Source organism: Camellia sinensis, chromosome 15, assembly GCF_055761805.1.
Source record: "Camellia sinensis isolate YWXY chromosome 15, ASM5576180v1, whole genome shotgun sequence".
In the NCBI taxonomy this organism is placed as follows: Eukaryota; Viridiplantae; Streptophyta; class Magnoliopsida; order Ericales; family Theaceae; genus Camellia; species Camellia sinensis.
The window spans coordinates 117,501,760-117,517,784 of NC_138975.1; the positions used below are offsets into that span (position 1 = coordinate 117,501,760).

The 16,025-nt window shown below is 33.6% G+C and overlaps 2 protein-coding genes across 2 annotated transcripts; both read right to left on the minus strand.

The window, feature by feature from the left end:
- Positions 1-331: 331 nt before the first annotated feature.
- On the minus strand, positions 332-1,997 carry LOC145813232 (uncharacterized). Its single transcript, XM_082908514.1, has 3 exons — positions 1,485-1,997; positions 1,255-1,395; positions 332-595 (listed from the first exon to the last, which is right to left on the minus strand). The coding sequence occupies exons 1-3, from the start codon at positions 1,995-1,997 to the stop codon at positions 332-334; spliced, it is 918 nt and encodes a 305-aa protein (XP_082764640.1).
- A 6,077-nt stretch (positions 1,998-8,074) lies between these two features.
- LOC114287639 (AMSH-like ubiquitin thioesterase 3) lies at positions 8,075-14,261 on the minus strand. Its single transcript, XM_082907872.1, is given in 8 exon segments — positions 8,075-11,148; positions 11,903-11,965; positions 12,064-12,153; positions 12,301-12,417; positions 12,420-12,441; positions 12,635-12,681; positions 12,759-12,998; positions 14,107-14,261. Coding segments are annotated over 7 exon segments (582 nt in total). The 5' UTR covers positions 12,873-12,998; positions 14,107-14,261; the 3' UTR covers positions 8,075-11,019.
- Positions 14,262-16,025: the final 1,764 nt, after the last annotated feature.

The window sequence follows — 16,025 nt, forward strand, 5'->3', positions numbered from 1 at the left end:
GTTTCATTCGGATTGTGCTTTCTTTTTCTTGAAGTTCTGAGTTATGTGATGTCAGGATTCTTATTGAAATATCCTTTTCAGCAAGTAATTCAATCCAATTTCTGTCTTTTTCTTTTTTAGATTGAGAAAGTGCCTTCAGTCTTTGACGTAGATCAGCAATTTGGGCATCCTTTGATTCCTCAAATTCTTCAGGCTGATGCATTGTTGAGCCACAAATGCCATCATGTTGTTGGTCCATCGGCTCATTATTTTCTTCTTCATCACTTTCATCCTTGTTCTCTTCTTGTTGTTCATCTTCTTCTTCATCTTCTTGTTCACTATCTTCTTCTTTCTATTCATTTTGTTCTTTGTTTTCTGGTTCTATTTCTTCACTTTCTTCGCTGGTTTCTTCTTCTGTGCTGCTTGCTTGATGTTCTTGTCCACTGTTGGCTTCGTATTCTTCTGTGTTGCCTTCTGCTTGTTCATTCCCTCCATCTTCAGATGGATCTTGTAATGTCTCCTTGAATTTGACAATTGCCTTTTTTAATTCTTTCTTCGTCTTTTTGCCAAGACAGAACTCCTCTGATGGGTTTTTGACTAGCTGCTTGTTATCAATCTGTAACAGGAGACTCTTTTATTAGAGAAATGTTACAAAATTCACTGAGAGAAAAAATTCAAATAAGGAAAATAAAAATCATCTAAATGATACTAATGGGAAACAAACTTCAGAGAAAATTGTATGGGCCAGACAAAATTAGAGACATAGAGTTAATTTTATGAGGCAGAGAAAATTATGAAACAAGCAACATAATTTAGATATCAGAGAAAATCAATCAAGGCATATAAGTTAATGTTTTACTATAATTGTGTCAGAGAAATTTGAATTCCAGTGAAAATTCATTAGAAGGGTAGAAATAAACAGTGTTTATCAAAGATGCAAGGCACATAAGTTATGGGTAGAGAAAATTACACACAAGGAGATAAAATTTGATGGGCCAGAGAAAATTATGAAACAACCAACATAATTCAGATATTAGAGAAAATCAATCAGGGCATATAAGTTAATGTGTTACAATTGTGGTCAGAGAAATTTGGATGGCAGAGAAAATTGATTACAATGGCAGAAATAGACCAGTGGTAAGCAAAGAAGAAAACATAAATTGATAGTTCATTGAAAATTGATCTTAATCAATCAATGCACAAGAAGGGAAACAAAGCAGTGGTCAGAGAAATTTTGGAATTTCACTGAGATTTCAGTAGCAATAGGAATCTAACCTGTCGAGGTGCAAGAGAGTGGACTGGTGTCTTCTGCAGCTGTTTCGTCAAGGTTTGCAGGTTCCACTTGGCACATCTTGGGAAGTCAGTTGTGTTACTGTCTTCCGAGTCAATGATAGTTGCATGTTCACATAGCCAATACTGTGATGAAAATGAAAGTAAATAAAATTTTGTAAACGCACAAATTTGTAAGTATGATAACTGTAAATTTGAATGGATATTATACTTACCAGCAATGCAATGACACACTCCGTAACTTTTTCTGGAGTTTTGTGCAATGCCATGATAGAATCAATCAATGTTGATGTGATTGCTTCTGGCCAATCATACTGTTTCATTGATTCAAGAGGTTCCACATACTTTATAAAAACCCAACCTATTGAATTCCCACTTGTTGCAAAAAATAGGGTGAGACACAAGTACAATGTAACAATGATTGCTACATCTTTGAAGTCAGTTGGTTGCTTGCCTTTCATTGCTTTGACCAAGGCATTTTTAAGAACAGGACCAGTGAGCCTTGTGTCCTTTTGGAATCTTCTCCTGAGGAATGCAGATTTTGGCTTTTTAGAGTATCTTAATGACATGGCTCCTTTACCTCCTTCCAAACCAAAAATCAAGGTCATGTCATTTGTTGTAAAGGTCAGGTTCTTCTTCCCAACTGTGAATGCTTTTGTTTTTTCATTGTAACATTGGATTATGGCAACTACATCATCATCGGATTTCCTAGATTTCTTTGGATCCATCCTTCCAGTGGTAAGAGCTTGGATCAAATACCAGAATGGGGTCTTTTGAAGCTCTAGAAGATGTTTTCAATTGAATTTAAGTGTTTGAAAGAAGGAGACGACAGATGAGAGGTTGGATCGGAATTGAATGCTGTAGTGAGCTCTCTTTCTGTGGAGTTTAACAGATTTTTTCCCCCTTGAGCTTGAGTCTTTTGAAGTTGGGGTACTCATCTGGATGCTAGTTGCTTCATCAGCTTGGACTTGTGTGTTTTGGGGAGGAGTTTGTGGTGTTTTAGTGCTGGTTTTTGATCTTAGATAATAAGAAGACTGAGAGAGTTGTTCTTTCTTGCTTGGTGTTTCTAGTGTTTTGCTGCTGGTTTTTGATCCTAGTCCATAAGAAGACTGAGAGAGTTTCTGTTTTTTGCTTGGTGTTTCCGGTGTTTCGCTGCTTTTATGTTTTGCTATTTCTAGACAATGATTAAAACATAGAGATGTCAACATTAAATCCCAGAAAAAATGGACATGTCAGAGAAAATTACAGATAAGGGAGAAAATTACAGAAAAGAGAAAATTGGAGATGGCAGAGAAAATTACAGATAAGGGAAAATTACAGAAAATTGGACATGCCAGAGAAAATTTGACATGCCAGAGAAAATTGGATATTAAAAATTAAATGTCAGAGAAAATCAACACAGCATCATAAACATGGGAGAGAAATTTTCAATAATTGTTTAAATTACATATAGAAGTAAACATACCAGAGAAAATGAATGATAGAAAAAAGTAAACATGGCAAGCGAAAGAAAATTTCCATTTCACAATTAGCAAAGATAAAATAAACAAAGTAATGTAAACATGCCACTGAGAATTACACCATACTGAAATCAAGAATTGAACAAAATAAACATACTAGAGAAAAATGCACATTCTGGAGAAAATTACACATTCTTGAGGAAATTTCCATTTCAGAGAAAATTTCAATTCATAATATTAAAATGCAAAAGAAATTTACATACACAACCAGAGAAAATTAACCATGATAGAGACACTCAAGGGAGGAAAGTGGTGTGATGTGGTCAGAGAAAATTATAAATACCAGAGAAACTTAGACAGGGGCAAGAGTGTAATAGACATTGCAGAGAAAAATACATATTCCAGAGAAATTTACAAAGCAGAGAAATTCATAGACAAAATCACAGAAACATGTTCAAGAATAAGGTCAAAATTCAGAGAAATAACTTTTTCTCAAAGTACACATGGCAGAGAAAATTCAAAGAAGAAACATTCATTCCAGTCCATAATATTAAAATTCCAGAGAAAATTAAAAATGACAAAGACACACAAGGGAGGAAAGTGATGTGATGTGGTCAGAGAAAATTATAAATACCAGAGAAACTTAAGACAGAGGCAAGAAAGCAATAGACATTCCAGATTAAGATAGACATTCCAGATTAAGATAGACATTCCAATTAAAAATACATATTACAGAGAAATTTACAGAGCAGGAAAATTTATAGACAAAATTACAGAAACATGTTCAAGAATAAGATAAAAACACAGAAAATTGTTTTTGTGAAAATAAACATGCCAGAGAAAATTGAAAGAAGAAACGTACATTAATAAAAAATCTGAGAAATTCAAATGCCAGAGAAATTTACAAATAAAATCACACAAACATGTTGAAGAATAAGTTCAAAACACATAGAAATAACTTTTTCCAAATTCAGGTAGCTTTTTATTACGAAATTGAAACCCTAATTTATGGAAGGTTATTATAAAATGCTATTAACTGTGTTTCCAGAGAAAATCTAGTTGTATTGTAGAAAAACTGACCAGAGTTAGGATGAAACTTGAATGACGAGCTGATAGGGCCCGAGATGAAGATGCGACGTGACGAAGATGGACTAAGATGATGATGAGCAGTGAAAACGAAGCTTTAACCTAGGTCAGAGAAATTTGTGAGGAAGGAATGGGAATGATTTTTGGAGAAGATAACGAAGCTCTAATGTCGATGGTGCAGATAATGTTGAAACCCTAATTCTGCTGTTCTCCTGTTCGTGAAGATGTTGGATGTTTGGAATGTAACTCAGACGTCGGAATGAGTTTGTTTTTGTGTTGATTTTGGCAAGGGTATTTTGGTCCACAAAATAATTAAAAACGCGCGCCAAGTTGTTTTAGGGACTTGATGCATGACTATCTTTTTGGGTATCCTTTATCCTCTAAATTGTTATTATTAAGGACCTTAAAAAAAATTCCCCAAGATTATATCATGAGATAATCAATAAAATGAGTGAGGTATTTTATTTGGGGGCACTTACCAATTAGTCCTATTAATTAGACTTATTTACCTACAGGTCCTAACTGATAAATTTATCACTATAAAAGCAAGAGACTAATAAATTTATCACTATAAATTTATGCATAAAAACAAAGAGATTGATAAATTTATTCATAAAAACAAGAGATTGATAAATGTATCACTTGATAAATTTATCAATAGGATTTAATGGGTAATAAGTCTCAAAAGTAGAACCTATCGGTAATTTACCCTTTTATTTGGTTAGGATAAAATAAAAAGATAAATAGCTACAAAAAAAATAAAATAAGCTAAAAAAATCAATAAGATAAAATGTCATAACCAAATCATAATTATTTTACTTTTTCTCTCACAAAAGTCAAAAAAATAAAAAATAAAAAGTCAAAAAGCCCATCTCAAACGAGACTTTTTAGCCCAGACTATAGCCAAAAAGCTAAAAAGCCAACCCACTTTCCAAACAAAAGCTTATTTTTGCCTGAATGATGAATAAAAAAATAATCCAAAAAGGCTTCATTCTTCTAATACCACATTACCTATGGTATTATTTAATTCTCTCATTGTTTTTTTTTTTTTTTGCTATTTAATTCTCCATATCAATACTACAACTATCTAAAATTTAGTTTGCAAAGAAAATACCGAATAAGATTATTAGGTGAGATCAACATGTTCCTCACCTTCAGTCTCATCTCCCTTCTCCCACAATCAAATACTGAATTAATATTTTAATGAACCCACATATTTCCTCCACATTCAATTCGTCTTTTAGTACTTTCTTCGAAAAGGGTCCTTTCTTCTAATACTCCAATCAAACATTCCCCAATGGTATACTATCCCTATCTTATAGTAGAGGTCTTCAGTTCAAACATGCTGTGCAGTGTTGGAGCAATCCAAATTTCTTCTTTACTTTTGTTTTTTAGATTTAGGTTGTATAATTTGTTTCAAAATTTTGAAAAATATATATTTTATTAATTTTTTATGTAAGAAACTATTTTTAATTGTCATAAAAAATTATTTTAAAATCAATATAAAATGATTTGTGTTATTTAGTTTAAGGAGACTTACCGTCACTTCCATTGATCAAACTTATTTATCTATAAGTTTTATTTTTGTTATTTTACCTATCAATATCTTAAAAAAATGTTGAGGCAAAATAAATATTTTAAAACTTAGGTGGTATTTGATTCATTAAAATTATATTTAAAAAATCTATTTCCATATTTGATTAATTAAAAAAATAATAAAAAAATACTGAAATCATAAATCACCTTAAATGATCATTCACTACTCTCCCTATTCTAGTCCATTACGTTAAATTTCATCCTAATAAATCAATATTAAAAAAGGGTATATTATTTATAAGCATTTAAATTCATCATATTATCCCTAATTCAAATTTTAAAAAATACCTTATTTAATTTTGAGTTTCAAAAACAAATTTTTGAATTTTCAATTCATATTTTTATATTTTTAATAATTTTTTACAATATTTTAATCAATTTTTTTTTAAAAATTTTTTGGTCCACTCTCACTCACTATCTCTCTCTCTCTCTCTCTCCCTCTCTCTCTCTCTCTTCACTATCTACTTTTCATAACAATCAATTTATGTAATTCCAATTTTGGGGATCAAGAGGTATAGTTCCATGGGTGCCCCTAGCGTGTCCTCAACGTGTCCTTGTGTGTCCTCAGTGTATCCCAATGTGTCCGTAGCGTGTCCAAAGTGTCTTAGCATGTCCGTGTCTATGTCCGACATGTGTCAGACACCAGTATACAAGAAATTGCATTTTTCGCAACGCAACAAAATATGTTGCTAAAAGGAAAAACTCGTCGACAAAAAGTTTTGCCGACACACGGAGCTACGTCGGCAACCCGTAAGTAAAAGTGAGTCGGCAAAACTTTTTGCCAACGAAGTTATCATTGCGTTAGTAAAAGTAATGCCTTTAGCCATAAGCATAGTCATCGGTAAAAGCTTTAATCCGCCATCGGCAATTTATCTTGCGTCGGTAAAAATAGTTCAAATATGATGATTGTGTGGCACTTTTTCCGACACAAATTTGCGTCGACAAAAAATATACTTTTAGCAACACAATATGGGTCGGTAAAAGTAAACTTTTGGCAATACATTTATCGACGAAATATTTGTCGAGAAAGCTTTACTTTTTGGCAACAACAAATTTGCATTGCCCAAAATAATTGAAAATCATTTGTATTTTTTATAAGATTTATTTTACAGAAAATTGATTGTTGCTAAGAATGCAAAAATCGCTGGCATATATATATTGCATATATGACAATAATTTTCTACAAAATGCTCCCCTATGATCCTTGTTATAGCACCAGGACCAAGGTAGAATACTAGTTGTAAATCCAACTTCTTTGGCAGCAACAACACAATTTTACAGTAACAAAAAATATTACATCCATATCACTATTACTTACCTCAACTACCCAACCAAAAATTATACTATAATCTACTACACAACCCGTAAGAGTAGGTACTAAACTAATGGATATAGTAGCAACAACATCAAAGAGGAATGTATACAAAAAGTATTGAAAACTGTAGGATGATCCACTTCACTGACACAGCATGGTGAAAAAAGTTCTAGCCACCACCAAACTTGAAAGCCAAACCATTGAACATCAAAATGACCAAAGAGCATCAAGTAACCCTGTCCATTATGAAGCAGTAGATAAGCATTACCAAGATGATACAGGTAAAACCAATCATAAAGCAACAAGAGAACATTTTTTTTTGGGTGGGGTGGGGTGGGGTGGGGGGGGTGTAGCCCGAATTTTTGCCCTCCTTTCGGAAAGCGAATAGCCCTACAGTTCGGACTCTACCTGTGGTTCTAAATCTGATTTCACAAGAGAAATGTAAAACAGTGGAAACACAAAAAGAGTCCGAATCCGACAATTCTTTTGAAAAATCAATTTTGAATAAAAAATGCAAATGGATTGTTTTGTCAGATTTCACAGTCGTCACCTAAATATTTTTGAAAAATTTAGGAAACCTAAGACTCATGTCAAAGGCCATTAGTCCGTCATCACCAAAGTTGTCTCGGCTCGGAAAATTAGGTATGAGAAAGGAAGGTCATGAATTGAACACCCCACTCACCCGATCAAAAATTGACCTCTACTAATCATGATGTGATTTTTATTTACATTATATGCTGTTGTTTTGATTATTAGCTATTTTACTATGTGATGCGCACACAAGGTATAGACTAATTTGCAAGAATTGAAACGTTTTGATTTCATGTTTTGTTTTTGAAAAGAGTTCGAATGTGCCACTTGAAAAAGTGAGCTTAAATATATATTAATCAAATCATTCCAATTCAAGCAAGTAGCATTCATCCACAGACATTCAAACAGTTATATCATTTAAGCAATTAGCCTCATGGAAGTATGCTTTGACATGGTAATACAAACATTTACGCAATATGCTAATGCTCAAAATAGCTCACCTAGTACTCCGAGCCAAAACAAAGCAAAATAGTTAGAAAAATATGCATATTCCTAATTTAATGCAATATGATTAATATAATGCATACATTATGTATTTTATAGGCTCAGCTATGAGCATGGCATATGATTCTATTCACGACATACGATAAAGCACATATTCAAGCAATGGATTTAAACATTTGATATTGGGTTAGCATGATGAACCGAATCTTTGGATGCATGTAAGACAATGAATACAAAACATAGAGTATGTTATTTTTAAATGATGCTCTATTCTAACCATCGTAAGCAAGTAAATAAAAGGGAGAAAGACGTGGGGTTGAAAGACATATAACTTATTACATAATTGCCCTCGTGCAAGAGGCTGCGAATCAAAGTCTGAAAGTCCTAATTAAACTACTTATTACAAAACGGAATGAATAAATTAAAGCATTAACTAGCTAACTAGGCTATTACAACAAGGGTAATCATAACAAGTAATCTAACTATCTAAGTTTAATCAGCTAATAACAAGTATAAATAAACAATAATTATTAACAACAATAATTAATTGCAACGATAATAAACAAATTAATTACAACAATGATCATGATGTAAGCAATGATGCGCAGGGGTTGCATGCACGTGCACAATGTCCAAAAACAGCTCTGTCTGCCCCAAGCTTGCTCTGTTTCATCTTAGCCACTACCCTCTGTTTTCTGCAAAAAAACACTGCCGACCAAACATTGAGGACCAGTCAGCCCTCAATGGCCAGGGCCTAAAGAAGGCCTGCCATGCCTCAATTTCATGTAAAATTCTGTTTTGTGCTCTGAAGTGAAAACAATGCAGACAGAGTGTTTTGGACTCTGTTTGTCCCTCTCACACTTCTCTGTCATGGGAAAGCCTTGAGAGAAGGTTAGAATTATTTTTAAAACCATCAATGAGCAAATTGATTGCTTGATGATTTCGATGTACTATTTGGACAAAAACTAATAAATGAAATGAACAACAACCACCCCTCCCTCCTATCATGAAGTGAACTCAAAGAGGAAGGTAGAGACGCTTTAAAGTTCATCCAAAACATCATGAATTGATGTTAGACGACCCTTGACACAATGGATCAGACATAACGTCCAGCCGAACCCCAAGCAATATAACTTATTTTCTTTATGTGAGTTGGTTCATTTTAAGCCACATTCATTAGTCTTTAACATCCTTTAATCCATTAAGTATAAGATGATTGTTATGTCCACTAAGTGAGAAATATGTCAATCAAGAGGTGATTCTCAACGTGAAAAAAAGACTACACCGTTGGCAATGAACCTCCGTAGAGATTAAGCCATTAAACGTAAATCGCTAGTTCACGTTTTAAATAACCGTCAACCGATTGAAACAACTCTCAAATGAAAGGGATGAATGGTAAGTTGATTATTAAAATGAGGTTTTTAAACATGGAAATGAATTGAAGAAAAGCTTATAACAATATACTACATGCTATGCATGTAAACTTATGAGACAGCAACCAAGCTAATCAAAGCATGAACTATTTAAACAACTTAAGACAGCTCTAAAACAGCCCTAAACAGATGAAAATCAGTGGCTAATAATGCATGAAAAGAGCCTAAAAAGTTAAACAACAAAGAGAGAAAACAAGACTAGTAAGCAAGAACAAGGAGGGGTGGCTAACCCCTCCACTTTTGAAACCTCAAAGCATGATTTTTAGCCCCTTTTTTAACTCTGAAAATCAGTGTAGAGAACAAAGAAAAAGAGTGTAGAAGTAAGGGTTTGAGCTATAGATAAAGGTGTAGAAAGAGTATAAATTCTCTCTATCCTTTTGGTAGCTCTCCAAACCCAAACTCAAACACTTAGAATAGAATCAAAGCAACAAGAAACTACAAGAATCATATAGCAAATGAAAGAGATGAAAGCAAAAGGGAAGATAGCAAGCTTATACCTCTCAAGGAAGTAAGCTTTTTGTTTGTGATCAAACTAGGCTCCAACACACTCTCAAGCTTGAATTATGGTGTTCAAGGCTCAACCAAGGTTCCTAAACTGAGGTATGAAAGTGTATATGGTGTATGGATATAGGTTCAAGGTGATAGGTTAGCTCAAAGTGTTGCTTGCACAAGAAGAAGGAGAAGAAGGAGCTCTCAATGTGGTATAGAGGCTTTCTTGAAATTCTTCAACCCTCAAAACAGAGGTATATGGTCGTTTTAATAGAAATTGAGCCAAAAATATCATAAATATCTCCAAAAATGGACAGTTGGCGACCTCCCGCCCATAACAGTGTTTCTCACTACCAAGGCCCAGCCGGCCCTTAATAGCCACGGTCAGCCCTCACTGAGGCACGGCCGGGCCTCAATGTGTTCCCCTGTTTTTTTGTTTCAGCCTCAGCACAGGGTGGCACAATGTGTAAAAAAGGATTTCTTAGGTATAATCAATGGAAATATGAAAGGTTTGGGGTCGTTTTGAAGCTTAAACAAGGCTCCTTCGTTGAGACCTTGAACCATGCACAATACCATTTTCATCATTGAGTGTACCGGACAAAGCGCTCAAGCCTTGCAGGCGGTCAAAAATGGGATGTCCACAGGGGGTAAGTAAGTTATAAATTAAAACGAAAATATATACAGATTTAAAAGAGGTAGCCAATTGCAATTGCATATACTTATCAATGAATATAAAAATTTATCCTGCAAAAAAAAAATAAATAAATAAAATAAAAAATTGAACTTTCATATGCACCTAAACATTCAATATTGCAATGATTTATAACTTTCTTCAGTTTAGTTCATAATCAAAATCTAATGAGCTCATACCAAAAACAGCACAAAAGACAAAACTAGAGAGCTAATGAATCATCAAAACAAAAAATTAATGGCAGAACAAATCATGAAGGTATCCAACAATGATCGCAATAAATCAAAATTTAAAACGATGGCAAAACCTGCCTTCAACAATGTCTACAAGATTCAAACACCCAGACTTGTGCATTGCTTGAAGAGTTTGAGTAAGTGCCTAAGCCAAAGTAGGCTTTTTCTCTTTCAGTTTTTCCTATTGATGTATAGGATGTGAGATTTTGTTTGATTGGCTATTTTAGCCAAAATCCTAGTTGCCAAACAAGGCCTAAATTAAATAATAAGTTCTATTAAGTGCACAGACAAAAGGTTCTTCCATGAATTTGAGCAACTTTAACTTCAGTCAAGCCACAAATTTTATTAAAAAAAAAAAAAAAAAAAAAGAAGAAGAAGAAGAAGAAGAAGCAAACTAATAAGTAGAACACAACTAATTCAGTAGAACAAATAACACTAAGTTGTCAACAAGGTACTGAAACACTAACATGGATCCACCCAAGAGGAAAAAGCGAATATTGTCTTGGACTTCAAAAATTTCTTCTTCATTCAAGGTCTGACACTGAACATTAAAAAATGTATTGATAAGTATCATTCAAATTATCAGTAGCTACAAGTAAAAAACTGCCATCGTGAAACCAATGGCCCCACATGGACACTACATGACATGCTGCAGGTATGGGGCACGACTCGACATCGATGACACACATAGAAGCTTTCTATAAGATTTGATGCCACTGCTGTGGAACGGCTATGACTGAGAGTTCCCTCAAACTTTAAATGTTTTCACAACAACAACGACAACAACAAAATTTCTTCTACTATTATTTTATTTTTTTTCAAATATCAAGAGACTAACCATGATATTTTGCCCATGTTTTAAAATTGCAACTTATCAAAAAAAAATTCATCCAAATCCTTAATTTAAATTGCTTTCTTTTATAACCACCTCACCTCCATTTTAGGACACATTAACCAGTGAGGAATGTTGCTTCATTTGTATCAGTGGCAAAAGCATGATAAATATATCAAAATGGAAAATGGGACTATTCTGGCATTTTTAGATATCATATCACTTAATCTTAGAACCTTAGAACCTTAGTTCTACCAAAAAAATACCAAAGTGGTACTCAATTTGCAATTAGCTATTCATTAATTTCAAGTTGACAACATCAAAAACTGACAAAGATGAAATATCAAGACAGAAATATACAAGACTTAGAATTAAAAAGAAAAAAAAGAAAAGAAAAGAAGAGAAAGCAGGGGAGAACTAACAGCATCACAGTGATTAACACACTACAGAAAAATTATCTTACCGAATCTAAAGTTGACTCTTGCTTTGGAACTATCGGTGTAGTGATATGGAACACCCTGTTTTTCTACAAAATGTGATCAAGTACATAAGTAACCACAAGTATAAAATATCTAAATATAGTTATTATTTTCTTTTTGTATTCACAAATCTTGTACCAATTACCAATGAACCAGCAAGAACACCACATGTTTCTAAATTTTTTGCAGTATTTTCTCGTGCCAATCTCAAAAAATCATCCATCATTTTTACTGGCTGCAATGAAAGTTAAATGAAACTAGCATCATGTTCAGCAAGAATAAAAAATCAACATAAAATGTTATGTAGGCATAAAATTGTAATCAAAACAGGAGGTGGAGAAGGTTGCCTAATATTTCCCAATACAAGAGGAGCATTACTTGCTTCATTATTTAAGGGAGGACAAGAGTCATCAGCAGGAAGTGACAGTCTTCCATCATCCAAAGACAGCAATGATTCCATGGTAGATTTACCCACTTCTGACTCACCATCTTTTACTTCCTGAAGGTCATATTGTGCAACCTCCTGATTCAGGATATAATCCAGGATAATACCAGGAAGAAAATGTTACAAAAGGGCCAAGTTTAGGGGAGAAACGTAACATAAAGCAGCAATGGGATAATTAGATAGTTTTGGTACACAAGAATGCCTCAAGAAAAACAAATTAAAAGTATAAAAACAGGTAGTAACAGAAGTACAAGGTTGCTATAGCCCTGACCTTGAATTTTCATTTGGAGTCAAGTCAGTATTGCTTAGATAGTGAACCTGCATTGTACAATGGGATTAAACTTAAAAGAGTTCAAAAATCAATACAAAATGAAATGCAACCTGACAAATTTTACCTTTATCTCTGGGCTAGGCCCCAGCCATTCACCCCAAAGACCATTTGGGCCCAAAAAATAGTGCCTAGACAACGTTTCCTTATTTGGCAGAGGTAAATAATTAAGCATACACATACATACTTTCTTGCAAAGTAAGCAATTTGAAAGAAAGCCAGCAACATTCTCCTTAACATACCTTGAAAATCTAAGAAGTATGATATACAAGTCTATAACATTGTTCTCCTCCCGATAAATACTTGCCTGGACGTTAGAAATTTCCCAACAGATAAAGTACAGTACATCAGAAAGATAAGAGGGAGGAAAATCAACAATATGATTACGACTTTATTTTGCTTAGGAAATTATATACTAACGCTACCAAATTCAAGAATGTTTATGCTACAGAAGCAATCTTCAATATAACAATAGACGAAATTTTTTAATGTACTTGAACAAGTAGAAATATATTATTCACTTCGGAATCAATATCACTTTGCTAAAGCATCCTTTTATGAACAGAAGTGTCATTTGATACTGCTACCCTCCAGTGAACATACTTTCATTTTTTATGAATATTCCCCAATTGTCTAGGTCCACAGCAAACAGAACATAGCCATCCAAAGAAAAAAAGTAACTGCATGAATATCTGCATCACTAGAAAAAAATAATAATAATATAAAGTTACAGAAGCACATCAACGATCACAGAATAGATCCCCATATGCTGGATGAAACTTCTTTTTCTCTCGTTAGTTCACTGCCAAAATGCAGCTTTACTTATTACAATGAGAACTATATCCAAAGTGAAACTATTTCACTGCCGAGAGACTATTTCACTGAGCAATTACAAAGTAAAAAAATAAATAAAAATCCCCAATGTATGACTTGATGGGTATTGCCCAAAATCTGATAAATAATCATCAAAGGGAAGCAAATAAATTATTTACTATTGCAATCAGAGCATCAAATTTCAATGAAAATAATCAGAATACATGAGATAACATACACAATCAATGAGTAGCCATACATGAAAATACATAGACAATCAATGGATTAGGGCTTTGAAACTAATGAGAGAGAAAGGAAAAAGAGGGGGAAAGGTATCAAACCCTAAAATCAAACCTATTTACAACATGAAACCCATAAAACTCTAGTAATGAAACCACTTCAAACAAACCCATTTCAGAAATGAAGACAAAATTAAACTGAATGGATAGAATAAACAACCCTAGAGCAAGAGTTCACAGTTGGGGAAATAGAAGAAGGGGTAGAGAGAGAGAGACCGAGAGCGAGAGCGAGATAGAGAGAGTGAGAGCGATACAGAGAGGGAGAGAGCAGGAGAGCGAAATGGAGTGAAAAAGAGAGCGAACCTGTTAGCGGCGGTGGTGGTGTTGATTTGCGGCGTACGGGGACCGACGGTGCTGAGGATGCGCAGTCGTGAGGTTTGTTGGTGATTGATCTGTGTGAGAGAGAGGTTTTGTGGTTGTGTATACACAGAGAGGCATGTATGAGACAGAGGCACGAATATGAAATCATTCCGTCTATAAAATTTAGAGCTTTAGCGACTAAATGTTTTATTTGTCGGAAAATGTTAATATATAAGGAGTAAATAATTTTATACAGCGACTACTTTTTTCAGTCACCACAACTGAATAATTGCCGACTAATATAATTTTTGGTTGCCAATTCCATAATTTTTGGCCACTAAATTTTTTTCTCATCAAATTTGCTCTCCAAAGGTGTAATTTCTTGTAGTGGCCCAAGCAGTCTCACAACCGAAAAGGGAGCACCGTTTCCAAGTTGAAATCTTGCTGCTGCCGAAGAATGAAAATCGTACAGATTGACGAGGGGTTTACCTATCGTTTGAAAAAAAAAAGAAAAAAAAAAGAGGGAATTTTGAGAGGAAACTTTCCACGCCTCAATTTTTAGAGGCAGATCACCAAAAAAATATAAATAAATAAATAAATAAAAACAATTTTAGTTTTTTTTTTTAAATTAAAACTAATTTGAGAAGTATAAAAATCAAAAATATATTTTTAAAAATTATTTATGACCTCCTAAAAGACAAAATTATACAAAAACAATAAGTATTTTTTTATTTTTCACCAATTTTATTTTATTTTTTTAGTTTTTTAGAAAAAAAAATTCTAAAACAAGTTTTTGAAAATAAAACTAAACATATTGAAATTGATAATCTAACTACATTCTTTGGAAAAGTTTAGATTATCTCAAATTAGCCATCTCAACTTAAGAGTGTGTTTGGGCTTGATAGGTTCATTTTGTGATCTAATTCGACGATCACTTTAATTTTACAATTCAATAACTAGAATATTTAAAACTCTTTGAAAAATTATAATAAAAACACAAATCAAATCACCTCATTTCAGCCAAACTTTTACCGACGAATAGTGTTATCGTCGTTAAATGTTTAACTCTTTGCCCACGCCAACTTGTCGTCACCAAAGTAAGCATACTAATAGCGACACTTATTGTGTTGCTAAAAAATATTTCGCGTAACCAAAATTTTTGAAATTTTGGCGTCAACCAATAATTTTGACACCTAATGAATGTTATGCTTTTTTATCGACGGTAGTAAATTACGTTAGTAAAGGTCTACTTTTACCAACGAAATTGATCACTGTGTCGCCAAAAATATAGTTTTGGCTATGAAAATTGACGTCGTCGCCAAAAGAGTAATTTCTTGTATGCTTCATAGCTTTACGTCATTTTTAATCAATTTTTTATATTGTGTTCTATCTAATATTTTGAAGGCATACATTTCATGGAGTGGCTTTACTATGGTATACAATGGTATACGATACCAATAGGGCATGTTTGATTGGTTAGAGTAATAGTAATGGGATTAATAATCCATGGGATTAACCATTGGATTGACTGTTCAACTCAATTAGGGCTTGTTTGATTAGGTAGACTATAACATAGGATTGTGATTATTAATTCATAGGGCCCACATTCCATTGTTTGGTAGCAAATTTTATTATTCGAATGAGATTCCAATAGTCATTCTATCCAACAAAATTGATAATTTTTTTTTGTTTAATCTTACAACTTATAAATATAATTGGGATAATGAATTTTTATATCTATTTCAAAATAAAGTTGGGTAATAGGAAATTATGTATCTCAGCTAGGGGTGGGCGCGGGTCGGTTGCAGCCACGGAACTTCCAATCCGCCATCCGTCCGCCAAATTGGCAGATTAGAAAAAATCAATCCATATCCGTCCGCCAATCCGACGGATGTGGATTGAGCGGATTGGTGGATGGATGC